General features: G+C 44.8%; 1 protein-coding gene across 2 annotated transcripts; it reads right to left on the bottom strand.

The window, feature by feature from the left end:
- Nucleotides 1–152: 152 nt before the first annotated feature.
- On the bottom strand, nt 153–23,775 carry LOC122493686 (zinc finger protein 501-like). 2 transcript variants are annotated; one of them, XM_043598201.1, is made up of 6 exons: nt 23,511–23,775; nt 23,116–23,329; nt 10,249–10,330; nt 5,603–6,045; nt 3,680–3,806; nt 153–2,817 (listed from the first exon to the last, which is right to left on the bottom strand). In XM_043598201.1, exons 4-6 carry the CDS (start codon nt 5,633–5,635, stop codon nt 1,532–1,534), a joined length of 1,446 nt encoding a protein of 481 aa, XP_043454136.1. In that variant the 5' UTR covers nt 5,636–6,045; nt 10,249–10,330; nt 23,116–23,329; nt 23,511–23,775; the 3' UTR covers nt 153–1,531. The 2 variants fall into 2 exon arrangements, with proteins under 2 accessions (XP_043454136.1, XP_043454135.1); XM_043598200.1 differs by lacking the exon at nt 23,116–23,329.
- Between the last annotated feature and the right edge of the window lie 4,204 nt (nt 23,776–27,979).

Raw genomic sequence — 27,979 nt, 5'->3', positions numbered from 1 at the left:
CTGTTAAAGTCTACAGTATTTTTAGTGGCAACATTGCTGCATAGAGTCTCCACTGACTTTGAAATGATTTTTTCGTGGTGGTAATGGGCTGCAGGGTCAGTAATATAGTAGGAGCAAGGCAATAAACAATGAATGGGGAAGGTTCAAAGAGGTTCAGCAAAACGTACATTTGAAGTTTTATTTGTGGTGATCAGCAAGCGCATAGGTAAGTGGGGTAAGCAAAATCATGGTACATCCATACAGAATAGCATTCAGCAATAAAAAAATGTGCTCTCTCAAAATTATTCAGCATAAAGGAAACCACAATTTAAAAAAGTAAAACATTTGACTCGAATCATGTAAAAAATACAAAATAATTTACTGTGCAGGGTAGAGGTTTAAAAAGGGCACAAAATAAAAGGAGTTATATAGATTTATAACCACCCATGGTTTTGTATACAATTTAAATATGTGCAGTTTTACAGCATGTTAATTATACCTCAATAAAGCTTTTTTTAAAAATCAAATAGAGGTCTGGGTCCCCTATATTTTTGCACAAGAGTCCGCCATCCTTCCTCATGCCTGGGGAAGGGATGCCCTGCATCAAAGAAGAGTTTCAAGGTCATTTCTATCTGGGTCAGCAACTGGTCAGAAAAGCTACAGATCTCAGTGGGATTTTCTAATCCTATTGCCATTTTCTTGCCTACGCAGCAAATATCTGTGAGATGGGCTAAAAATTAAGATTGGCATGATGGCCTCGATTTCCACAACTATAGGAGGAACACTGGTGTGGAGTGTACAAACCAGCATGTCAGTGGACGCAAGTTTTGTTAGATGTTTATATATCCTAAGTCCTGCCATCTTCTGTTTCTGTACAATCACGGGTTTTCAACCTGGCTCCTATCGTAGTTTTACAACCAGCCAATGACACCAGAAAGTGAACTTTACACATGAAGGCACATGATTCCTTTGCAGTGCTCGGGAACAGCTTCCCCATGATAATGCTCAACATCGTGCGACAGCCCTGGGAAAGAGGAACCACTCTCGCGGGAGCCCTACAGGTGGTCAGAAGAGAAATACGATGTCCTCGTGGTGCACTGCAAGGAGGTCTAGAAGGTAAACAGTATTTTCATTTCAACCCCTTGGCACTGTCAAAACTGGGTCAGAACCCGAATGAGGAAGAAGGGACTTGCTGTGTTACATGCCCCCCCCACCCATCACTGACAGTGGTTGAGAAAGGACCTCTGCCCTGAATGAGGAACCTGGCAGAGCAGAGTAAGAATATGCAGGGCTCCCGAAGCTTCCCCACAAACCTAGGAGTTTTGGGGGATCTCCCCAGTGTGGACGTTCACATGTGTGTGACGTTCAATTGCCAAGAGCTGGCTCCCTCACAAGGTCTCTAGTTCTATGAAATACCATATTCTGAGCAGGACCTTCTGGGGCCCAACAAGGCCGGACGTTTAGATGAAGGCTTTCCACCGACATCTGCTGCACATATGTAACATATATGTAGCTTACGAGCCATTTCCCCACAGTTGTTGAGCTCATGAGGTTATCTGGTGTGAAGTTTTCGGTGCTGAATGATGTGGGAGCTTTGGCTGAAGGATTTCCCACATTCCCCACACTCATAAGGCTTTTCTCCTGTGTGGACTCTCCGGTGCTGAATGAGGTTGGACTTTTGGCTAAAGGATTTCTCACACTCGTTGCACTTATAAGGTCTGGCTCCAGTGTGAATTCTCTGGTGTTGATTGAGAGTGGACCTGTGGCTGAAGGATTTCCCACATTCACCACACTCATAAGGCCTTTCTCCGGTATGAATGCGCAGGTGCTGAACAAGTTTGCATTTGTAGCTGAAGGATTTTGCACATTCGTTGCATTTATAAGGCCTTGCTCCACTGTGAATTTTCTGGTGTTGAATGAGGTTGGAGCTTTGGCTGAAGGAATTCCCACACTCGCCACACTTGTAAGGCTTCTCTCTCGTGTGAACTCTCTGGTGTTTAATGAGGGTAGAGCTGTAGCTGAAGGCTTTCCCGCATTCGCCACACGCATAGGGTCTCACTCTGGTGTGAATTTGCAGGTGCTGCACAAGCCTGAATTTGAAGCTGAAGGCTTTTCCACATTCACTGCACTTGTAAGGCCTTGCGCCAGTGTGAATTCTGTGGTGTTGAATGAGGTTGTAGCTTTGGCTGAAGGATCTCCCACATTCGTTGCACTCGTAAGACCTTGTTGCTGGGTAAGCTCTCTGGCAATTACTCAGGATGGAGCTTTGGTTAAAAGGTTTTGCACAGTTCTCCCAGGCATGGGAACTTTCTCTAGGGTCAAGCTGCTGAGGCTGGAAAAGTTTATTATAGTCACAGCTGAATGATTTCCCATAGTCGCTGCATGTGTGTGGACTTTTTCCGCCCTGAAAGGACTCCCCATGCTCGAAGCTGCTGTGTGGTTTTGCCCCTTTGAGAGTGGCCTGATGCTGGAGGAGACTCAATATGGCCAGGAAGTCCTTCCCTATCTCCCCGCAGGGGAAGGGCTTCCCTGACACGTGCAACTTGTAGCTTGTCACAACCTCCATGTCCCACCTGAATGGCTTCTCTTCGTTGTGCTTCTGGTGCTGGTGAAGGCTTGTGCTGAACCACAACTGCTTCCCGCATGCCTCACAGGTGTAGGATTTCTGGCCCGGATGTGGTCCTTGGTCCTCTGCCAGGTACAGAATATCTCTCCCAACCAAGACACACTTCTCGCAGGGATGAGCTTTCCACACGGGTGGACCTGGATCTGTAGCCTTGCCCAGTGACATTCGTGGCACAGAAAGTGCCTCCTCGTCCTCCATTCCGTACCAGCAACCTGAAAGCCCAGAGACGCTGGTGTGAAGTGCATGCTATCTTTGGTGGAAGGGGAGGGCTCAACACAAATGTCTGTCGGGCACACTAAAGAACGAGTCCACTGGATGTGTTTTCAAGATGAGGGTGCTGGGGTCGGGTTGGTAAAAGGGTTGCAGTCCTGGAACTCTAATGTCATAAGACTGGGGGCGGGGGGGCAGCAGCACAGGAAGAAGCAGGTTCTCCAATGCACCCCTGCCACTGGCCTGCAGCTGGGAGTGCTGTGTGGGAGTTTATGTCCAGGCACCAGAACATCTGGTTGCAACTGACTAGATGGTATTCAAAGACTAAGGACGCGTAACCTAACACTGGGAACAGTAGAGAAGAAAGGTTGATGTATGGAAGATGGAAACAGCAAGGGACAAAACCTGAGGAAGGGGGAAGGAAAGACAGAAATGATGTGTGCGACCACTGGCATAAATACACCAGTGGGCCATCCTGCTAAGACCCTGGACTCTTCTAAACCCCGGGTGAGTGAAGCGGGACTTGGATGACACAAATCCCTGAGGCAAGGACAGGCAGGGACTAGCAATGCCCCAGAGCAATTCTGCACACGACCAAAAACTGGCAACAAAAATAATACTGTGTGTACAAACAGTCCCTGGTCCTCCAAGCAACTGCTGCCAGAGACCAGAAGAAACATGAGCTAGAAGGAGGGGAAAAACCTGGGCAGGGGCCATGGATGTGGACAACAGTGCTGGACGCTGATGTTGCGGGCTCAGCAAGAGGGCAGTTGCTGAGCCCGGCCCTGGTGATGGCAGTCCCTACAATCTCTACAACCCAAATGTGAGGGGCAGGATACCACGGAGTGGGGGTGAGGGTCTTACCCAGTGAGATCACAAGTGCAAAGTTCTCCAGCATCACATCGTGGTACAGGCATCTCTGAGTCTCATCAAGGAGACCCCACTCCTCCCAGGAGAAGTACACGACCACGTCTTCAAAGGTCACAGTATCCTGTCGTAATGGGGGAGAGATGAAACTACAAACAGTCCCCTCTCCACAGGACCCACACATATATCCCACACTCATCCTCCTCGCAGGCCGCCCGACTGAGAGGAGATACCAAGCCCTGCTGCCAGTAAATCACTATGTCCAACCCTCTACAAGAACAAGGACGATGTGGGCAGACAGACATAATCTTAAGCTCGGGTGGGCATGGCCTCTCCAGCCCCCAACCAGGCAATGTCCCTGAAATCCTCCACAGTGTACCGGCCAGGTACAACCAAAGATAGACTCCACCCTCCCACCTAAGTCCCTGATACTGAAGGACTGGGGGGGGTCCCTCAGTTCACACACCTCTTTTACCCCGTAAGTGCCTCTCCCTAGTACTGAGCCCACAGCATCAAGAGTGCTTGGCAAGGGGTGCCTGGGTGGCGCAGTCGGTTGGGCGTCCGACTTCAGCCAGGTCACGATCTCGCGGTCCGTGAGTTCGAGCCCCGCGTCGGGCTCTGGGCTGATGGCTCAGAGCCTGGAGCCTGCTTCCGATTCTGTGTCTCCCTCTCTCTCTGCCCCTCCCCTGTTCATGCTCTGTCTCTCTCTGTCGCAGAAATGAATAAACGTTGAAAAAAAAATTAAAAAAAAAAAAAAAAAAGTGCTTGGCAAGATGGACCCCACTTTCCAGGGCAACCTCAAATCCACTATGAAGACCTGCCTTTCATTGTATGTGTTCCAATTTCCTCTTCTTTTAAGGATACTACTAATCATATTGGATTTAGAGCCTCACTTTATAAGGTCTTTAAAGACCCTATATCCAAATACTGGGAATTAATGATCTTTGCCCCTGAGCTCACCCACCAGGCTCCATGAAAGCTTGCCACAAATAAGCAGCAGCCTGCTCATGTCCACTCTTCCCCTGAAAGTCTTCTGTCCCTTACCCGTGTTTGAGAGGCCACTTGCTCCAAGAAAGAGGTTTGAACTCAGTGTCCAAATTCCTGGCCTCTTAATAATGTTATTGCCATAATCAGAATTTCCCTTCCTAAATGCAACACAAAGCGCCACCTACACATCTAATGTTGAACCACCTCAAATTTTTAGACTTTATATCCAGCTGCCCACTTCGTGCCTGCACTCAAAGCTTTCTGAGACAAAGAGACAGGGGTGGCCCCTAGGGCTTTATTCTAACTCACTCTCCACAGTAGAAAATCAGATTGGTTCTACCTGAAGAAGGAAGTTTAAATCCAACAACTCCCGTTACCTCCATGGCCACAATTTACATCTACGTAGCCTCCCCGCTAACCTTCCCGGTATGTTTTCTGCAGCTACGAAGCATGGGTAAGAGAAGATCCAGACCATCAGAACGAAAGAACATTTGCAGTTCTCTGAATACTCACAGCTCCGGCAAACGGGTAGCTGTGCCCCAGGACAACCTCATCTTACTGACCGCTAGAATGGAGAAGGCCTCCCCCCACATAACCTCTAGTTTAATGTCTCTCCAGGGTCCTGAACACCCTCCTCTTACTTCGATAGGTCCTAAAAGTGCTTCATCTGTAGAGGGTGGGGCTCAACGAAATCTGGTCTCCACTGTTCCTCTGACCCCCCACTCCCACCCCTGGCCTGTAAGTCTAGGCATGACTCTGCCTCATATTCTGCTTACGCATGCACAAAACTCACACCTCGGTTTGGAGCTTGCAAGCGGGTGCTCAGACACGTGGCCCCCGCCCACGAGCGCCTCCCTGTCTGGGACCCCAGGGTCTGGACCGCAGGGAAGCCAGCGGGTGCCCAGAGCTCAGGCCCAGGGGCTGTGCATTTACCTGAGCTGAGTCCCTGGGCGCGGCCGCCGCCATCGGACTCTGTGGGCAGAGCAGGGCTGGGAGCGGTCCGGCGTCTCAGACCCTCCTCTGAGCAGTGGGGACACCTCCTCTCGGGCCGCTGCAGTCCTCACCTCGTCTCGACCCAGCACTCTGGAGCCTCTGACCAGGAAATGGATTCGAGAGCTGCCAAAATGACTGCCACCAGGACCCCGCAAGTTCCACCCTGAGGAGTTGGCACACGTGGAAACGCCCGTCTCCTGGACCTTCATTGGCTCCACGCTGACGTCGCTTGGTGCAGGGTCCTCTGGGCAGTGTGGTTCTCACAGCTCCGTGGGCCTCTGCGAAGGGCACCGCACATCAGAACCTCCTGGAACACGGGTGAAGCAGCTTCGCTCCTCAACAGGCCAGGCCAGGTTCCTGGGGAGTTGCCGGCAACTGCTCACCTAAAGAGTTAGCAACAATGATGCTGCTTCAGACTTCATGAAGTCCATGTGCTCCCAGAGGCGACAAGTTCTATCCCAGATGCCCCCAAAGGTTACAGATCCAAATGCACACAGCATTCCATTGTCACTCACATAGCGTGTGGGACCTCATCTGCCATGGTTTTGTTTTCTCAAGGGTCACCGCCCAGTCAGTGCTTTTTTCCAACACCCGAAGGCCATGGATTCTGGTATTTGGTCCAGTTTTACAGCCACTTACAGAGGAGTATGACGGAGACCATTATAGCCTCACACACTTGGAAATGAAAGGGATTCCAAGGCTTTCCAAGCCCAATTCTCCATGCAGAACTTTCTCCACACTCTGCAAATGTTATTAGGGTTCTCAAGAGATGTGGGTTATAAAACAGAAGGATCCAAAGCGAATTCTGTGTCACGTTAGAGATCTGACCGACACCAGTTGTGCTCACTAGCTCCTACGGCTTTATGTAGCACCTACCATAAGAGGATTACCTATGCAAGGACTGAGAAGAGAGAACAGAAAGACAGGAGCACCGTGCACGAGTACTCACTTCTGTAGAGGTAGTTCTGAGTTACTCCATGTGTCTGAGAAAGCAGCAAATAAAACTGTATAATTTATCTATGTAGGGGGCTTAAACAGATGAAGATATAGACTCATGAAGGATATTTTGATGTATATACTCCTGAATTGAGTTCGCAAAGAACATGATTTGTGATTTGATACATTTTTTTAATGTTTCTTCATTTTCAAGACACAGAGACAGAACGTGAATGGGGGAGGGGCAGAGACAGAGGGAGACAGAATTCGAAGCAGTTCCAGGCTCTGAGGTGTCAGCACAGAGCCTGATGCAGGGCTCGAACTCACAAACCAGGAGATCATGAACTGAGCCGAAGTCAGACACTTAACCAACTGAGTCACCCAGGTGCCCCATGATTTGCTACCTAAAGGATATGGTATGAAAGGCTGAGAGAAACCTGTTGTGTGTTGATGCTAAGAGTTTCTCACAGTTCCGGGGGGGCGGGGGACAAACAGTACATGCACCAAGAATAATCTTTTTGGACATTCAATTAGAAAACATCTTAAACCTCATGACTCTCTTGTGAAATACTTAACAGGTTTGGGATTTGCAGGTAATGAGGCCCTATTCAAAGGGCCACCTAGAATTTATAAATGCTGTGGTATTCTGACTGCTCTACCCTCAGGCTTCCTTATTGAGACACAATATTGAAACTATCCCAATTAATAATCCTACAATAGCTTCTAGATGAAAAGAAGAGTTGTAAGTCTCTCTCATTGAAATCATAAGCTAGAAATGATTAAGATTAGTAAGGAAGGTATGTTGAAAGCCGAGACAGGCCAAAAACTATCCCCATAGCCAAGTTATGAATGCAAAAAACCCACAAAGTCTTTAAAGGAAATTAAAAGTGCTATTCCAGGGGCGCCTGGGTGGCTCAGCTGGTTAAGCATCCAACTTCAACTCAAGTCATGATCTCGTGGTTTGTGAGTTCGAGCCCTGCATCAGACTCTGCGCTGACAGTGCAGAGCCTGCTTTGGATCCTCTATCTCCCTCTCTCTCAAAAATAAGCACTTAAAAAAAAGTGCTACTCCAGTGAACACACAAATGATAAGAACACAGGACAGCCTTACTACGGATACAGAGAAAGTTTTAGTGCTCTGGACAGAAGCTCAAAGCAGTCACAACATTCCCTTAAGCCAAAGCCTAATCCAGAGCAAGGCCCTAACTCTCTCCCTTCTATGAAGGCCAGGGGAGGTGAGGAAGCTGCTGAACACAAGTTTGAAGTTAACAGAGGTTGGCTCGTGACACTGAAGGAAAGAAGCCGTCTCCTAACAGCAAAGGACCAGGTGGGGCAGCAGGTGCTGACGCAGAAGCTGCAGCAAGTGCTCTGGTAGCCCTAGCGGAGATCGGAGATCGTTCATGAAGGTGGTGACACTGAACCACGGATTTTCCAAATGCAGACCGAGCAGCCTTCGACTGCAAGATTGCCATCTAGCACTTTCATAGCTGGAAAAGTCAAGCTTGTTAGGGCCAAGGCTCACGTATCATTCTGAAAAGCCCAGGGCCCTTAGGAATTCTACTCTTCCTGTGCTATAAATAGAACAGCAAAGTCTGGATGACAGCACATCTGTTTATAATATGGCTTACTAAATAATTTTTTAAAAAATATTTACTTTGGGGAGAGCACAAGTGGGGGAGGGACAGAGAGAGGGACAGAGGATCTAAAGAGGCAGGCCTCTGCACTGACAGTCTGACAGCAGTGAGCCTGATGTGGGGCTCAAACTCACAAACGGCGAGATTATGACCTGAGCCGAAGTCAGACGCTCACTGACGGAGCCACCCAAGTGCTCCTGGTTTACTGAATATTTTAAGCCCATTGCTGAGACACAGTGCTCAGAAAAAAAGATCTCTTTCAAAATATCACTGCTCAGTGACAAAGCATCCTGATGGAGATGTATGATGAGACTAATGTCTCATGCCTGCTAACACGACATCCATTCTGTTGCCTGTGGATCAAGGAGTAATTTTGACTTTCAAGTCTTAAGAATATGATTTGTAAGGCCAGAAAAGTAAACTGAAATCCTTCTGGAATTCCATTTAGCTGCCATTCATCGGTAGCAGGAGTTTGGAAGAAGTCACTGCAGATGCGCTGGCAATGGCAAGAGAACTAGAATTACAAGTAGACAAGATGCGGGGTGCCTGGGTGGCTCAGTCGGTTAAGCGTCCAACTTCGGCTCAGGTCATGATCTCGCTGTGCGTGAGTTCAAGCCCCACATCGGGCTCTGTGCTGACAGCTCAGAGCCTGGAGCCTGTTTCAGATTCTGTGTCTCCCTCTCTCTCTGACCCTCCCCTATTCATGCTGTGTCTCTCTGTGTCAAAAATAAATAAATGTTAAGAAAAAAAAAAAAAGTAGACAAGATGTGACCAAGTTGCTGCAAGGGACAAGCTCACAATAAAACCGGAAGTGGATGACCAGAGAACTGGTTGCTTGAGGGGGAACCTACTCTGGGGAGAGGCCTGAAGACTAGAGAAATCCATTTGGTGGATAAGATGCTATCAAACAGCATCGTGTGCTTTGGTGAAATTGTGACAGGAAGATCCACTGATATGGCAACTTCACTGCCTTATTTTAATAAACTGCCATAGCCACCCCCACGTTCAGGGTCATAAACAAAAAGATTATGACTCACTAACAGCTCAGATGAGGGTTAATGTTTTTTTTTAGAAGACAGTATTTCTCAAGGTATGTATACTGTTTTTAAGACATAATGCTATTATATACTGTAAAGACAACAGTTATGTATGTACTGGGAAACCAACGACTCATCTGACTTGCTTTATTGCAGTGGTGTGGAACCAAATTTGTACCCAAAGTGTTTCTGTTGATGGCCTAAAATAAGCTACTTTGGCGTAAGAATCAACATAGGCAGAAAGAAGCCTTCCTGAGCATCCATCTGATAAAAGCAGAAACTTTTTAGAAATGAGTAGTGTTCTCAATCCACCCTCCCTCAGAAGAAAGTTGGAACTGAGCTCAAACTACACAAACCAACCTCTAGCTTTCTCACATTTTTACCTTCTTCTGCTAAGGACATAAAGGGAAACAGGTCCCTACACAAGACATGTGACCTTTTCTGCATCATTCATAGCATTAGATTAAAATACTATGTAGTCAATTTAGAGATTTATACTCCTCAAGGTCCACATGCACTGTCCATACCTTCACACAAAACATTTTTCATCCAATGTTTACAAAATAAACATTTTGGACGTTAGCTTAAAATTCAGATCAGCACTGGATTCCTACCGTTAAACTCTCAAAATCTGAAAAAGACATACATTTACATTTTCATGAAATTCTGTCTTTGGATAATTGCTCATACAACAGCTTCTTTTGTATCCTACAATGGCTATTCAACACTGAAAGCAAAATTCCCAGCAGCTCAAATGACAGTTTATATTCTGGAAGGAACTTAGAGCCCAGAGCCTGTATTTGGAAAAAGATGTTTTCCTTGCCCTCAAGCAGAACTGAGAAACAAGTTGTCACTGCTAATGAGCACAATGGGAGGAAATGCTGAGAAGCATGCAGACACAAGAGAAGAGAGGTGCTTGTGAGTCAGGGTTACCCAAAAGGAAAAAACACAAGTAAATGAGTAAAAAGAGTCAAACATACCAGGATCAGGATGGTGCATATGGCTCTGGCTTCACAGGAGGAGAGTCCACTGCTGAGAAGGTACTGAACCCACTGCTTGGACCTGTAAAGAACAAAGACAATGTGGAGTCAAAAGCCCAGACCACGAAGCTCAAACACATTACATTAATATCACAGATGCTGACTAAATTTCCTATGCCTCCTAAGCCTTCCAATCTGCAATATCCCAGGAAAAATGTATACATTCCCACCGCCGCCCCCCACTCCTGTTTCTGCTCAACAAACTGGCACTCTCATGGGAATGTCAATATTAAGTCATAAAATTATAGAGAAAACTGCAAGAAATTTCCAAAGATATCAACTCTAGTCTGAATGAGGAAGACAATATTTAGGTTAAAAGAAACTACTTTATCAACCAATTTAGAGAGTGTGCTAGAGGCTGATTTAATTGAATAAGACTCTAGTGACAAAGAAGGAACACTGGGTCGTTATACCAGAAAATTTCTTTGCTCACATAACAAGTTGTTTCAATTTAGTAATAATCATAAGACCAAGTCTTTCATAATTACAAAACTATTTTATGTACATTGTTTTTTAATGACAAAGATGAGAATCACAGAATCAACCTAACATCTATCAACTGGGAATTGAATAAATCCTCATGGAGCATTAGGTAGTTGTGGATGTGATCGGTAACTTTCCCACTGCTGAAACTTCAGGTCATAATCTTCTATTAAGTAAAGCACGAGAGGGGGATGTGTGCATGTTTGTGTTTGAATATTTGTGGTTGGGTAGGGCATGGAAAAGGGACAAGTAAGGGGTGTTTCTGGGTGCTCCTAACGCTGATCAAACTGTGATTCATAAACGATTTGATTATTCTGACACTCAGTAGTGCATCTGCATACCTGTGTCAGGGCCCCAGAATGTTCTCCAAGTCACTCACAAGGTTCTCCTAATAGCCTGAAGCTAACTGGACACTTTTGTGTACACTTTCAGATCTTATCCTAGGTTATCCTACCAGCAGTCAGCTAAGTAATAAATGCATTTGTTTTATCCTTCTTCATCACAAAGAATAACCAGGATTCTTAAAATAGCAAAACATGCTCACAGTGCTTTCTAATATATCTAGAATTCCCTAACAGAATAGGATACCCAGTTTAATGTGAATTTCAGATGAGTAATGAATAACTTTATAAGGTCTATTGCATGGGACATACTTATAGTAAAAAATATATATATTATTTATTTTCTAAATCTGGCAACCCTAAGTATACTGATAATGCACAATTTCAACTGGGTATCATTTTAACATGTGAAACTGGCCTTCTGACTTTTTTGTTGCTGCTTAAACAATACAAACATTGAATTACAGTTCTGGAAGTCAGAAGTCCACAACGGGTCTCCACTGGAGTCAGCAAGGCTGCCTTCCTTTCTGGAGGCGCTAGGAAAGAATTTATTCTTTCGCCTTTTCCAGTTTCAGAGGCCACACACAGACCTGGGCTCATGGCCCCTTTTCATCTCAAAGCCAGAAACGGCCAGCTGAGTCTTTCTCACCCTGCATCACTTGAACTTTTTCCATTTTCTGCCTATCGTTTCCCCATGTAAGAACGCTTACAATCATACTGGGCAGGCTCAGGTAATCCAGCATAATCTCCCCATTTCTAGCTCAGTGGATTAGTACTCTTAATTCTACCTACTACCTTAACTCTCCTTTGCTGTGTAATCCGACATTAAGACATAGACATTTAAGGGACACCTGGGTGGCTCAGTCAATTAAGTATCTAACTCTTGGTTTCGGCTCAAGTCACGATCTCCGGGTTTGTGAGATCGAGGCCTGAGTCGGGCTCCACGTGCTCACAGTACAGAGCCTGCTTGGGATTCTCTCTCTGCCCTTCCCCAACTTGTGCACGTGCCCTTTCTCTCTCTCTCTCAAAATAATAAATAAATAAACCTAAAAAAGACAAGGACATTTAAGTGGGGCAGTTTTCTGCCTATCCCATTGGCTTAAAAATGACTATAATTCCCAAAATCCAGCACAAACTTCCCTCTCATTAGGAACATTGGGTTATATGGTTTTAGGAGTATCTGGTGCTGGATCCCCCTCAAGCCCTAATGGTATGATATTGACTCCAACAACTCTTATCTTTTTAGGGGGGGTTTCTGCTTTATCCTTAACTGCATACTGATACCACTGGGCAGAGGAAAAGAAAGAAGAAACAAATGCAGTTTCCTCTCTTCTTCAGGATGTGATGCTGGTAGCTACAGTTTCTTCTCCTTATTGCTTTCATTCCAACCATTCTCCTCAGATACATTCTTTATTTTGCTAGAAGCAAAAGTATTTTTTATTTGTATTTTCGTGGCTTTATTGAATTATAATAACTGAATACAGTTAAAGTGTACAATGTGGTGAGTTTTAACGTAGACCTACACCACTGAAACCATCACCACAATCAAGACAGGAAACATATTCATCACCATCCAAAATTTTCTTACAACCCTTTCCACTACATCTCTCCCCCATTCAACCACCATTCTCAGGAAACAACTGATCTGCCTGTGTTATAATGCATTAGTTTGCATTTTCAAGAATCTTAAACAGAACCATGCTGTGTGTTCACTTTGTCTGAATTTTTCCACTCAGCATAGTTATTTAGAGATTCATCCAAGTTATTACATATAGCCACATTTCATTCCTGTTATGTAGTGGGTATGTGCCCCCCAAATTCATAGGCTGAACCCCCCAACCCAATGTAGTAGAATTAGAAGGTGAAGTACGGACAGGTAATTATGTTAGATAAGGTCATCTGGCTGGGACTCTCATCAAGAGATTAGTGATCTAAGTAACCACGTAAGAGACAACAGAGGAAGATGGCAGAGCAGCATGGCTCACCTCCTCCCACAAACGCAACAAGGCAACAACTAAGTATAACACAACTCACTCTGAAAATGACTTTAAGGCCAGCAGAACACTTATTCCACGGCTCAAGACAAAAAGCCAAATCGAGAAGGGTAGGAGGAGCAGAGATATGGTCCATAACCAAACCCCAAGCATGGCAAGCCACAAGCAGGAGGGATACCACAGGCACAGAGGTCCTCTCTGAGGAATGAGAGGATCGATCCCCACATCCGGCACCCCTGGTCCTGGGGACCTGTACCAGGAAGATGAGCCCCACAATGTCTGACTTTGAAATAAGCAGAGCTTAACTCTGGTAATGCGAGAGCCAGAAGGCTATATAGGAAACTGAGATTCTGTTCTTAAAGGGTCAGCATACCATAACACTCAGGCTGAAACCCAGGACAAAAGGCAGAAGTTTGAAAAATAACTGTATTACATATGAAGATTTACTGACTAATTTTAGAGCATATGCCAGAGGAGCAAGGATCTGTAGAAGCCTTTTTAAGGAAGAGAAGTGCTGGCAGGAGCCATTTTTCTTGCTCTCCTTCAGCCTAGCTGACTGGATGCTTGCGGGAGTCAGTTTGGACCGTCTGTCAGTGCTACCTTGCTAGACCCTCCCCCCTTCCTGGCATCCCCCTGCAAACCCACTCGACCTAAGCTACTCACCCCAGCAGGTACCCGTCCAAAGCAGCTCCTGCCCTGCCTCAGCCTGCAGGCAGCCCCAGACAGGCACCTCTCCAAAGCAACTCCTGTCCTGCCCCAGGGAGGAGAGATCGGCCCCCCTCACCAGCATACCAGCAGCAGCTACAGCTTGGCCTCTCAGTCAGCCACACCAGGGACCAGCCCTGCCCACCAGTATGCTTGTAGTAGTCACGGCTGGTCACTGCACACAGATGGGCTGAGGGCCAGCCCCACCCACTAGCATGCCCACAGCAGTCCTGGCCCAGTTACAAAAGAGCTCATAAAGCACACACAGGGGACACACCCTGCAGCAACTGGTCCTGGTGACTGGGGGACTGGGCTACTGGGCCCCACAGGATGCCTTCTACATAAAAGGTCATTCTTTTCAAGACCAGAACCCCCGTAGCTGATCTACTAATACATACAGATGAGACCAGGCACATTCAGGGTGGTATGGCTGTACACTCTACCTGATACATACAAACAAACACAAGGAGTCAGACAAAATGTGAAAAGAGGAGGAGTATGTTTCAAATATGAAACACAACAAAACCTTGGGACAAGAACTAAATGAAACGATCAACCTGATAAAGAGTTCAAGGTAATGGTCATAAAGATGCTCACTGGTCTTGGCGGAAGAGTGGATGAATTCAGTGAGGCCTTCAATAAAGAGATATAAAAAAGAACTAGAGCTGAAAAATACAGTAACTGAAATGAAAACTATACTAGAGGGAATTCACAAATTAGAAGATGCAGCAGAATGGATCAGTGAGCCAGAAGATATGGCAGTGGAAATACAGCAGTGCAAAGCACTCAAGCTGAATAGCAAAAAGAAAAACGTATTTTTTAAAACTGGGATAGGTTAAGGGACCTCTGGGACAACCTCAACTGTACCAACATTTGCACTGTAGGAGTCTCCGAAGAAGAGAGAAAATGGTGTAAACTTCCCTAACCTGGGGAAAGGAAACTGATGACCAATCCCAGGAAACACAGAGAGCCCCAAACAAGATGAACCCAAGCAGGTCCACACCAAAACACATAACAGTTAAAGTAGAAACAAAATCTAAAGAGATGATCTTAAAAGCAGCAAAAGCAGGGGCGCCTGGGTGGCGCAGTCGGTTAAGCGTCCGACTTCAGCCAGGTCACGATCTCGCGGTCTGTGAGTTCGAGCCCCGCGTCAGGCTCTGGGCTGATGGCTTGGAGCCTGGAGCCTGTTTCCCATTCTGTGTCTCCCTCTCTCTCTGCCCCTCCCCTGTTCATGCTCTGTCTCTCTCTGTCCCCAAAATAAATAAACGTTGAGAGAAAAAAAAAAATTAAAAAAAAAAAAAAAAAAAAAAAAAAGCAGCAAAAGCAAAGGTAACAGTTACCTACATACAATGGAGACTCCATAAGGCTATCAGCTGAATTTTCCGCAGAAACACTTCTGGCCAGAAGGGAGTGGCATGTGGCATGATACTGAAAGGAAAAAAACCTACAACCAAGAACTTTACCAAGCAAGGTTATCATTCAGAATTGAAGAAGAGATAAAACTTTTCCAGACAAACAAAAGTTACAGTTCATCACCACTCATCTGGCCTTACAAGCAATGTTAAAGGGAATTCTTTAAGCAGAAAAGAGAAAAACATATAACTAGAAGAAAATTATGAAAGGAAAAGTTTTACTGGTAAGACAAGTATATAATAAAGGTAGTGGATCAATGACTTATAAAGCTAGTATGAAGGCTAAACAGCAAAAGTAGTAAAATTTTGGTTTTATTAATTTTCTTTTACAAAAATTGGTTAAGCAATATAAACAAAAAGATGTAAAATATGACATCATGTACATAAAACTTCGTGGGGGAAGAGAGTAATAAATGTAGTGCTTTTAGAATTTACATGACCACCAACTTAAAAACTTGTAATACTAAAGAAAGCCAACAAATCACAAGGGAAGAGCACAAAAGAAAAAAAACAAAATGCAGTTAAGTACATACCTACCAATAATTACTTTAAATGTAAATGGACTAAGTGCTCCAATCAAAAGATGTAGGGTGACTGAATGGATTAAAAAAAAAAAACAAGACCTATCTATACGCTGCCTACAACAGACTCACTTCAGATCTAAAGACATACACACTGAAAATAGAGGAATGAAAAAACATATTCCATGCATACCGAAGTGAAAACAAGCTGGGGTAGCAATACTTATAATAATAAAGTAGACTTTAAGACATGGACTGTTAAAGACAAAAGTCATGCATAACTATAAAGGAATTAATCCAACAAGAGAATAGAATAACTGTAAATATCTATGAAACCAACATAGGAGCACCTACAAATATAAAGCAAATATTGGCAGCCATAAAGGGAGAAACTAACAATACAGTAATAGAAGGGGACTTCGGGGCTCCTGGGTGGCTCAGTCGGTTGAGTGTCTTGACTTCGGCTCAGGTCATGATCCCGCGGTCTGTGAGTTCAAGCCCCGTGATGGGCTCTGGGCTGACAGCCCAGAGCCTGGAGCCTGCTTTGGATTCTGTGTCTCCCTCTCTTTCTGACCCTCCCCAGCTTGTGCTCTGTTTCTCTCTGTCTCTCAAATATAAATAAATGTTTAATTTTTTTTTTCTTCTTAAAAAAGGGGCTTCAATGCTCCACTTACATCAATGGACAGATCATCCAGAGAGAAAATCAATAAGACACATTAGACACATAGACTTAACAGATATACACAGAACATCATTTCCAAACAGAATACATTCTTTTCAAATGCATCTGGAACATTTTCCAGGATAGATTACATGTTAGGCCACAGAACAAGTCTCGATAAATTTAAGATTGAAATCATATCAAGTGTCTTTTCCAACAACAGTACGAAACTAGAAATCAATTACAAGAAAAGAAAATGGAAAACACAAACACGTGGAGGCTAAACGACATGCTACTAAACAACCAATAGGTCAAAGAAATTAAAAAACAGCTGGAGACATATAAAAATGGAAATGCAACAGTTCAAAATCTATGGGATGAAGCAAAAGCTGTTCTAAGAGGGAAGTTTATAGCAATACAGACCTACCAAGAAACAAGAAAAATCTCAAACAATCTAATCTTATATTTAAAGTAATCACAAGAACAAACAAGGTCGAAAGTTAGTAGAATGAAAAAAAAAATAATAATAAAGGTCTGAGTAGAAAGAAATGAAGGCTGAAAAACAACGGAAAAGATCAGGGACACTAAGAGACAGTTCTTTGAAAAGATAAAAGAGATAAACCTTTAGACAGACTCATAAAGGAAAAGAGAGAGGACTCAAAATCAGAAATCAAAGAGGAGTTACAACTAACACCATAGAAATATAAAGGATTAATTATATGCCAACAAATTGGACAACATAGAAGAAATGGATAAATTCCTAAAATATATATATATATATATATATATGTATATATATATATATATATATATATAACCTTCCAAGACTGGATCACAAAGAAATAAACAGTATGGAGGGTCCTTAGAAAACTAAAAATAGAAAAACCATATGATCCAGTAATTCCACTTCTGGGTATTTACCTGAAGAAAATGAAAACACTAATTCAGAAAGATATATACATCCCTGTTTACAGGGATTGTATTGCAGCATTATTTACAATAAATAGGATAAATAGGATATGGACACAATCTAAGTGTCCACTGATATATAAATGAATAAAGACATGATACACACGGGAATATTACTTAGCCATTAAAAAAAAAAATCATAGGGTGTCTGGCTGGCTTAGCTGGTAGACAGTGCAACTCTTGATCTCCAGGTCATGAGTTCAAACCCTATACTGGGCATGGAGATTACCTTAAAAAAAAAAAAAAAAAAAAAAGGAATCTTGACATTTACAACAAGGATGGACCTAGAGGGTATTATGCCAAGTGGAATAAGTCACAGAAAGACAAGTAAGATAGGATTTCAGTTATCTATGGAATGTAGAAAACAAAACTATCAACAGCAATAACAGAGGCAGACTTACAAATACAGAGAACTAGTGGTTGCCAAAAGGGAAGAGTGTGGGGTGATGGACAAAACAGGTGAGGTAGATTAAAAGGCACAGCCTTCCAGCTCTAAAACAAGTTACAAAGGTGAAAAGTACATTATAGACAATAGTCACTAACATTGTAATAACTTTGGTGAGAGATAGTACACTTATAATGAGCATTCTGTAAAGTATGTAATAGTTAAATCATTATGTTGTACACATGAAACTAAAATTAATGTCAACTATACTTCAATAAAAAAAGAGGGGAGTGGGAACACCAGAGAACTGTCACTCCCTTTCTTTCCATCATGTGAAGACACAAGAGAGCCATCTGCAAACCAAGAAGAATCCTCATCAGGAACCAAAGCAATAAGCACTTAATCTGGACTTCCTTCCCAGCTACCAGAACTCTGAACAATACATTTCTGTTCTTTAAGCCACCTAGTCTATGGTATTTTGTTACAGCTGACAAAGAAAATTGTTTATTCCTAAGTGATATTCCATTATATAGAGGTATTACAATTTGTTTATTCATTCAACTGTTTTTGATGGACTTTGAGTTTTTTCTCCCTTTTCCATTAAAAGTAAAGCTGTTTTAAACATTTGTTCACAGGTCTTTGCATAAACATATGCTTTTATTTCCTTCGGATAAATACCTAGGAATGGGATGACTGGGTTGTATGAAAGCTGTATGTTTAATTTTATTTTTAAAAAATGTTTATTTAGGGGTGCCTGGGTGGCTCAGTTGGTTAAGTGTCCAATTCTTGATTTTGGCTCAGGTCATGATCTCAGTTTGTGAGTTTGAGCCCCACATCAGGCTCTGTGCTGACAGCAAGGAGCCTGCTTGGCATTCTCTTTCTCTGCCCCTACCTGACTCATGCTATCTCAAAATAAATAAACTTTTTTTTTTTTAACGTTTATTTATTTTTGAGACAGAGAAAGACAGAGCATGAACGGGGGAGGGGCAGAGAGAGATGGAGACACAGAATCGGAAGCAGGCTCCAGGCTCTGAGCCATCAGCCAGAGCCCAACACGGGGCTCGAACTCAGGGACCACAAGATCGTGACTTGAGCTGAAGTCAGACGCTTAACTGACTGAGCCACCCAGGCGCCCCTCAAATAAACTTTAAAAAAATTTTATTTATTGGGACACCTGGGTGGCTCAGTGGTTAAGCATCCAACTTGATTTCGGCTCAGGTCATGATCTCACAGTTGATGAGTTCAAGCTCCACATCAGCCTCTGCACTAATGGTGGGAAGCCTGCTTGGGATTCTTGCTCTCTGCCCCTCCCCTGCTCACACATGCATGCATTCTCTCAAAAATAAACTTAAAAAAATGTATATTTATCTTGAGAGAGTGTGTGCACCAGGGGAGGAGGGGCAGAGAGAAGGAGGGAGAGAGAATCCCAAGCAGGCTCCATGCTCAGCACAGAGCTCAATCGGTCTCACGACCCGACATCAAGGGTCAGACACTTAACTGAGCCACCCAGGCACCCCTGTATGTTTAATTTTAAAGATGCTGCCAAATTGCTTTACAAAGTGCTTGTACAATTTCCCTTCCTACTATCAGTGGATGAGAGTTCCATTTGCTCCACATGCTTAACAAAAGATGGTATGGCCAGTTTTTAATGTTACTGATAGGGAAAAATCTGTTATAAGATGGCCAACAGGACTGATAGGGAAATTCCAGTCCTCGACTGAATACTTCCCTTCCGGGTTCTTCTTCCCACCCCACTTGCCACGCTCACAGACACCAAATTACTACTAATGCAGAATGCAGAAGTAACAAACTGTAAATTATTCCCTCTGCTTATGCTCGGGGCTCAGACCTCTGGAGAGGGATCTCCTCTGAGCCTGCCAGCATAAAATAAACCTCCAGCCTTCCAACATCTTGGAGTGCTGCTTGGTTCTTCTGCCAGGTGACCCAGAACAGGTTCCGTGACATTATCAATTCTAAAAGTGCACAGTGGTTAAGTCATTATGGGTTTTTCATTTTCCTAATGACTCTTTCCAGCATCTTTTTATGTAAATTTTTGACAAACTTTTTTTTTTAAAATATCTGTTCAAATCTATTGCCTGTTTTATTTTTTATTTTTTATTTATTTTTTATTTATTTTTTCAATGTTTATTTATTTTTGGGACAGAGAGAGACAGAGCATGAACGGGGGAGGGGCAGAGAGAGAGGGAGACACAGAATCAGAAACAGGCTCCAGGCTCCGAGCCATCAGCCCAGAGCCCGACGCGGGGCTCGAAATCACAGACCGTGAGATCGTGACCTGGCTGAAGTTAGACGCTTAACCGACTGCGCCACCCAGGCGCCCCCTATTGCCTGTTTTTAAAAACTGTTTCTAACTATCGAGTTATAAATGTTCTCTATGTATTTTAGATACTTGTCCTTAGATACGTTTTGCAAATAAAGTCCCTCTCTTCTCCTTCTGGGCCTGCCATAATGCATATATGGGTCAGCTGCTAGTATCCTACATGCCCCTTAAGCTCTCTTTACTTTTCTTCTTCTCCTTTTTTTTTTTTTTTTTTGCTCCTCTGACTTGGTCAATTTCAAATGACCTGTTTTCAAGTTTGTAGATTCTTTACCTGATCAAGTCTGCTACTGAACCTCTCTAGTAAAGTTTTCAGCTTAATTGTTTTTCAGCTCTAGAATTTCTGGTTGGTTCTCTCTTACAGTCCCTATCTCTTTATTGACATTCTCACATTGTGCATGAATTGTTTTCTGACATTGTTGTTTGTGTTCTCTTAAGTCACTGAGCATCTTTAGCACAGCTGTTTTAACTTTTTGCCAAGTAATTCAGAGGCCTACATTTCTATATGGCCAGTTTCCAGACATTTATTTTGTTCCTTTGGTTGGGCCATGTTTCCTTATTTCTTTGTATGCTCTGTGATCTTTTGTTGAGATGTAGGCATTTGAATTTAAAAAAAAAAATAAATAAATAAATAAAAGCCAACTTTTCCAGTCATTAAGAACTGGCCCTGTGCAGGGGAAGACCTTCACTAATCTCCTTACCTCAGAGGTTCTGGGATCACTCAAATCTTTTCTGGGAATGCATATTCCCTGTGTTTGAGTGTGTGTGTTAGCTACAGCATATATGATTGCCTTTAAATACCTTCATTTCCTAGAGAGGTTCTCCCTTGCTGCTTCTTAGAAGCCACAGCCACTTCGTGCTCCACAGGAAGGTACAGGCATCTCCCTGGCCTCCCCATGTTACTTGCTGCATGGTACCCAGAGAGTTTTTTGTAAATTCAATCAAGATTCCATTGATCCTCTGATGATCCTCACTGCCAGAGGCAGCTGTGAAGCCTGGTATGTAGTCCTTCCTGCTTAACTTGATCTCTTGCTACAACCTCCACAACCCAGACTGACCTGCAGATTGCAGATACCCATGGCCTCATTCCATTTCTGTGCTGCCCTTGCTGTGCCCTCTTCAGTCAGAACTTTCTGATTTTGACTTAACCCCTCATTCAAAGCCCAGCCCTACTGGTCACCTACCTGAGTCCCAGTGTTTCTCCCAGATTTGCCCCTAATCTTATCCTCCATACTGAATGAAATATCCCAGGCCCCACCAAAGTTGCCACAAAATCCATGAAGTCCCTTAAGTGGAATAAACACTAGCTCCAAGGACTGAGTATTAATGAGCCAACTCCTATGCTTCTGTGTCCATCTCATGTCCACTCTTCTCCTGGTACCCTTCATCGGCTATGAGTCTACGCCATCCTCAATGTTTTCTCCCTTCATGTTACTCACTTCTGTTAACTTCAGTATGTAAAACTTAATGCCATCAATCAGACATCCAAGCAAGAGGCCCAGACCTCGGCTACTTCCCTTTCCTAGTCTGAAAATGGTTTTACCATCATAGCCTAGAGACTGCTTCTTGTAATCACAGCTCACTTACCTGGACATATACAGTAGCCACAATATTTTGGATGTCTCCATCCCGAAGCCCTCCCCAGATTTCCAAACATGGGTGTTCAGCTGCCTACTTGATGCTTTTACCCAGTGGTGTCTGAAACACCTCAGATCTTAAAATAGCCACAACAAAGTTCCCAATATCCCCAGTGAAAATTACTCTATGACCAATTTTCCCGTATCAATTGATGGAATTTTCATCCTTCCCGTTGCTTAGATCAAAACCCTAGGGTCATCTCTGAAAGTGCTTCACTTTCCCACTGTTATAGAATGTTTATGTCTCCCACCCCAATTCATATTTTGACATTCTACCCCCCACAAGCTGATGGTATTAGGAGCTGGGGCCTTTGGGCTGAAATTAGGAAGCAGGCCCGCACCAGACACAGAAACTGGCCAGCCTGATCTTGGACTTCTAGCCTCCAGAACTATGAGAAATAAATTTCTGCTGTTTATAAATCACCTAGTTTATGGCATTTTGTTACAGCAATAGCAGCAGACCAAGCATGCGACTTCCCTTCCACATTAGGAAATCTAATTGGCCCTTAATAAAAACAGATCCAGAATCCAGTTACTTCTCCTAAGCCACCACTCTGTTCTGTGAACCCTGAACTGGAATGTTACACTGGGCTCCACCTTAGTTTTCCTTCCTCTTCCCTCGTCCTCACGATCTCTTCTCCACAGTGAAGCCAGAGGAAGACCTGGGTAAGATCATCTCCGTCCTCTAATCCAAAGCTCGAGTCACCTCCAGAACAGATAAGCAACTTCTCAGGCAGCCATTTCAGTCCTGAATCCTGTCTCACTGCTCTTTGTTCCCACCTGAAGGAAAAGGAATCTGTGGTTTCCTTAACGCTCCCAGCTTCCCTAAAGCTCTAAGCGTTCTTGTGTGCCAGTATGGAGATAACCTTTCCTCGGCTGTTTCCCTCAGGCGCACAAAACGGAAACACCTCTATATAATCCCTGGTATGGACCCAGGGCGGGGGGAAGCCTGGGGTTTCTCGAGGGTCCCTCTACCCAAGGTCTGGAAGGTCTGGAGGAACGGCACGGAGAGTCCCCAGGCACTAGGGGACAGAGAACACAAGAGGGGGAGGAGCCAGTGTGGGCCCGGGACACCGTACGCGGACCGGTGCAGGTTCCATGAGAGCGTCCGTAGCCATGTTTTAACAGGCGGGTTCCAGAGGAACAGGGCCACGTCAGGTTGAGTGCGCTCAGGCTGGCCCGTGAAGCCAGGTGAATCTGGGACCGGATGCCTCACCTCTGTGCCTCAGGGTTTCCTCTTCCTAGCTCTGCGTCCTTGAAGAGTCAACCTTCCAGCGCCTCAATGTTTCCACCACCCTCAACCAACTACCTTTGAGAAGCTCTTAAAGCCCTGACGTAATTCGTGTCGCTCCTTTCTTTACCGTTCTCCACAGCTTCCAGAATCCCGAGATGCAGGTAGAACCCTCGGCCTGCTATTCCAGGTGTGACTCCGCCTCAAACACTGTTCCTCGCAGGCACACCGGACCCCAGCTTTCCCGAACGCTGCCAGCTGAGTCGCACCTCCCAGCCTCGGCACGGGTCGGCTCCTCTGCCTGCAACACTCCCCCGCTCCTCATCACAACCACAACAGTAAAGCTGAACAGAGAAGCGGAGATGTCATGTTTGTTCACGGCCATTGTCAGAAACGGGACCCCACCTACCCGTGCCCTATTGTCCCAGACAGTCAGGCCTGGGACGTGAGGACGTGAGCAGGCGCCCCTCCGCCGGCGCTTTAGGACCTGGGAGGCGGTGAGGAGCCGGGGAACGCAGCGTTTACCTGAGCCGGGTCCCTCAGCGTGGCTGCCGCCATCCGGGCCTGTGGGCGGAGCGGGGCGGGGAGCGGGCAGGCCCTCGTGCGGGGCGCCCCGGGCGGTGTCGCCGAGCCTCAGACCCGCCTCTGTGCGGCGGGGACAACGGCTCCTCCGACTCCTTCTCCGGCACGTCACCTCCGCGCAGACCCACCGCTCCGGAACTTCTGCCCGGATGAACACAGGGGAGAAGCCAAAATGACCGCCCGGAGGAGGACGCCGGAAGTCCCGCCCCGCGCTAGGTGTCACACACGGAAGGCCCCTGTGCTAAACCTTCATTGGCTCGGCGAGGGGGCCGTTAGACGCGGAGCCTGCCGGGTAATGTAGTTCCCACGGACTCCGGTGCCTCGGGCAAGAGCGCTCCCCAGCAGACCTGCGGACGAGTTTAGAGCCGCGAGCTGCCCTGGGGGATGGCGTCTGCGAGTCCAAGGGAGTAGAAGGGTCTTTGTCCCTTCCTCAAGGAGCAGAACTCAAGTTTCTGGGGCGTGTTGTGTGTTGTCTGCAGCTGTTCACCCAAGCGTTTGGAAAAGTGTTAACTTCGGACTTCGTGAAGTTCAGTTTGCTCCCAGAGGCTACAGATCCAAATGCACTTATCCGTAGTCATTCAGACAAAATGTGTCCACTGGTAGCAGAAGCTAACATGTCACGTTGCAGTTCAAATCCATATACTGTGCAGTGTATGAACAGTCGTTTTATCGGTCTATGTTTGATTAGGGACAAGAGAAAAAACAGGTTGCGTCATGACAGGAAATATTGTAGAGGGAGGCTGGGCTACCCTGAAGCAGGAATAAAAGGTGAGCTCTGTAATTACTACAGAAAATGTCTCCCTTGACTGTAAATTATTGTGTCCAACCTAGTGAGCGACATGTTTACCTCTTTTTTAAAATCTATTTAATCTTTTTGGATAGCCTGATAGTCATTTTCAAAAATGAAAATAGTCTCAAAAATAGAACTGTGAAGAACCTGCTACTTTGACAGCTTCAGTGGCTTGTGTTCACAGGTGTAGCATGTATGAAAAGGGTGTTGTGAACTTCAAAATGTAGGGAGCAACTTAAATCCATGATTTCATCTCATTACTGGAAAGTGGTTATCATTTCCCCTATGATTACAGAGAATATTCTGCATGAGGAATTGACATTATCTGAGAAAAACAGTTGTAAAATGCAAATTACAGAAAGCTATTAATAGTGGCTATGTAAGGATTCAGAATTTGTGTCAGAATTGTGATATTAATGTAAATATCAGTGGATGGCAAAAAGATCTCAGAGAAATTATATCAGTGTTGTCTGAGAAGAAATACAATTAAGCTGAGCATGTGACTGTAACAATCATTCTGAAGACTTTGTCTCCAAAATTTGATTCTTACTCATTCTTGAAATGAAGCGATATTGGCATTCAGGGAAAGCTAACAGGCACATGAGGAATAGGCAGAACTGTAAAACTATAAAGGGAAGCTAAAGTGTGTTTTTTCTCTGTTCTAACAAATGATCAATGAGTATTTGGCTTCAAGAACTTATTGTACACGCATAGGAGACATTAGGACACAAAAGGGACAAAAGATTTCTGTCCTCCTGGGGGCTATATTATATACAAGGAGGTCACAGAAATCATGAAAGAAGAAATACTAAATCATACGGCATGTTAGAATGTGGTAGGCACAAGAAGAAGATAAGGTGAATGTGCTTAGAAGTATGGTATGTGTATTACATAGAGCAGTAAGGCGGGCCTCTCTGGAGGGTCATTGAGCAAAAACTTGAAGGATAATATATGAGGGATAACTGGGTGGGCATTTTTGGAATAAGCTCTAGGCAAAATACACAGGTGGTTAGATAGCTTTGGTGGATAAAGCACTCAAAGGGCTCCACAGTGAAGGACTCTAGCCAAGTAGGCCATTAGCCTGACTTGCTCCTGCACAGATGCTCAGGGGATGTACGTGAGAAACCTTGGCTCTGCTTCTGGGAGCCTGCATTTCTTCATAGTGGTGGACTTGAAGGCCTGGAACTAGGCAGCCTCATTTTTCATAGAACCCTGTTTTTCAAGTTTGATTCCTAGACCTTCACCATCAGTGTCACCTGGTGACTTGTTAGAAATGCTCATTCTCAGGGCTCAGTCGGTTAAGCGTCCGACTCTTGGTTTCAGATCAGGTCATGATCTCATGTTTTGTGGGTTTGAGCCCCACATTGGGCTCTGCACTGACAGCACAGAGGCTTCTTGGGATTCTCTCTCTCTCCCTCTCCCTGCACTTTCCCTGCTTGCTCTCTCCCAAAATAAATAAATAAATAAACATTAAAAAAAAAAAAGAAAAGAAAAGAAAAGCTCATCCTCACTTCAGAAACTAACCTAGTGAAATAGAGATTCTGGGGATCAGGACCTAGAATTTGTGGTTTAACAATTTTCCAGGTGATTCTGGTACATTTGATAACATTCCACTGTACTGTTGTGATTTTCAGGTCATGGTGTTTCTCACAGTAATTGGAGTCCTCTCTAAATCTGCAGGATTTTGAAAAGGAGGAGGGAGAGGGGGAGAAGAGATCAGTACAGGTTACTTTCCCTAATACAAAACATTATATACAATTATAAAATAGCATGTGAAAAGTCTATGACAGTTCTCCCTCTTGGAGAAAAACACGTACAGTAGAGCATTATCTTTTCAGAATTGTATCTGCACGTGTGTGTCTGTGTTCAAATGTATGCCTGTATCAACTGTTTTTCTCAGGAAAAATTAAGTCAGACTTTGTACACTGACCCATGTTTTGATTTTCTCACTTAATACATCTTGGACAACCTAAAGCTACTTTCTCATTTTACACCCATTACCTGATACTTCCCTCTCTTGACACCTTGTAGACTGAAAGCTGCCTTCTTTTAATTTTTTCATAAAATTTTTTAAATGTTTATTTATTTTTAGAGAGACAGAGCGTGAGCAAGGGAGGGGCAGAGAGAGAGGGAGACACAGAATCCGAAGCAGGCTTCAGGCTCCTAGCTGTCAGCACAGAGCCGGAGGCGGGTCTCAAACTCCTGAACCATGAAATGATGACCTAAGCTGAAGTCGGACGCCTAACTGCCTGAAGTCGGACGCCTAACTGCCTGAGCCCCGCCCCCCCCGCCCAGGCGCCCCTAAAGCTGCCTTCTTTTATTTTTTTTAATTTTTGTTTTTAATTTTTTTTCAACGTTTTTTATTTTATTTTTGGGACAGAGAGAGACAGAGCATGAACGGGGGAGGGGCAGAGAGAGAGGGAGACACAGAATCGGAAGCAGGCTCCAGGCTCCGAGCCATCAGCCCAGAGCCTGACGCGGGGCTCGAACTCACGGACCGCGAGATCGTGACCTGGCTGAAGTCGGACGCTTAACCGACTGCGCCACCCAGGCGCCCCAAGCTGCCTTCTTTTAAAGACTGTTATGCATTTTGTGCACTGCATGTACTAAACCCGGCCAGCTGCTGTGAGGAAGCAGGGCTTGTGGCTATCCGTCACCTCCCAGTCCCGGCAGGACCCCTTCTCTAAGGCCAAAGAAAACTCCTCTGTGAGGAGAGTCCTCAAGGGCTGGTCAAGCCCCTCTGCAGCTCCCCATGGGAAGAAAAACCAGACCAAGTAATGACAGCATGAAGGCCTAGAGGCTGGCAACCATGTCCCAGGGCTCAGGTTCACCTGAGATTCCTAATGCATAGTCTCCTGACCCAAGGGCAGGTTCCCAAGATTGCATGAACACATGTGCAAGAGAGGCACCAGCACTGCTTGGTTGCCACAGGTGGGGCATCACCTTCTGTAGTAGGAGGAAGTGGGGCCCCGGCTTCTGAGCCTGAAGTGAGGACACTGCCTCTGTAGGAGGAAGCCGGGATGCAGCGGCTGGTGCACCTGACCTCTGATGCTAGCCTCTGGGGCTGAGGTTTAAGGGCGGCCAGCCTGAGGTTTCAGAGCACGCCTGTCTGGGTAGGACTCCGCGGAGGAGACAGAGACACAGAATCCAGAACTAAATAAATGGAGAGGCATACCAGGTTCATGAACAAGAAGACTCAATATTGTCTAGATGTCAGTTTTTCTCAAATTTATCTACATATCCAATACACTCTTAGTAAAAATCCCAGCAAGTTATTTTGTGGATATCGACAAACTGATTCTAAAGTTTGTATGGAGAGGCAAATGAACCAAAGTAGCTAATTAATTCAATATTCAAGAAAAAGAACAAAGTCAAAGACTGACACTACCCAACTTCAAGATTACTACAGCAACAGTGACAGGGGATGCCTGGGTGGCTCAGTCAGTTAAATGACCAACTTCCTTCAGCTCAGGTCATGATCTCACAGTTCATGGGTTTGAACCCCACGCTGGGCTCTCTGCTGACAGTTCGGAGCCTGGAGCCAGCTTCAGACTTTGTGTCTCCCTCTCTCTCTGCCCCTCCCCCATTCAACCTCCGTCTCTCTCAAAAATAAACATTAAAA

This window comes from Prionailurus bengalensis, chromosome E2, assembly GCF_016509475.1.
Source record: "Prionailurus bengalensis isolate Pbe53 chromosome E2, Fcat_Pben_1.1_paternal_pri, whole genome shotgun sequence".
NCBI classification, from domain to species: domain Eukaryota; kingdom Metazoa; phylum Chordata; class Mammalia; order Carnivora; family Felidae; genus Prionailurus; species Prionailurus bengalensis.
This window is presented reverse-complemented; position numbering and strand designations above follow the sequence as displayed.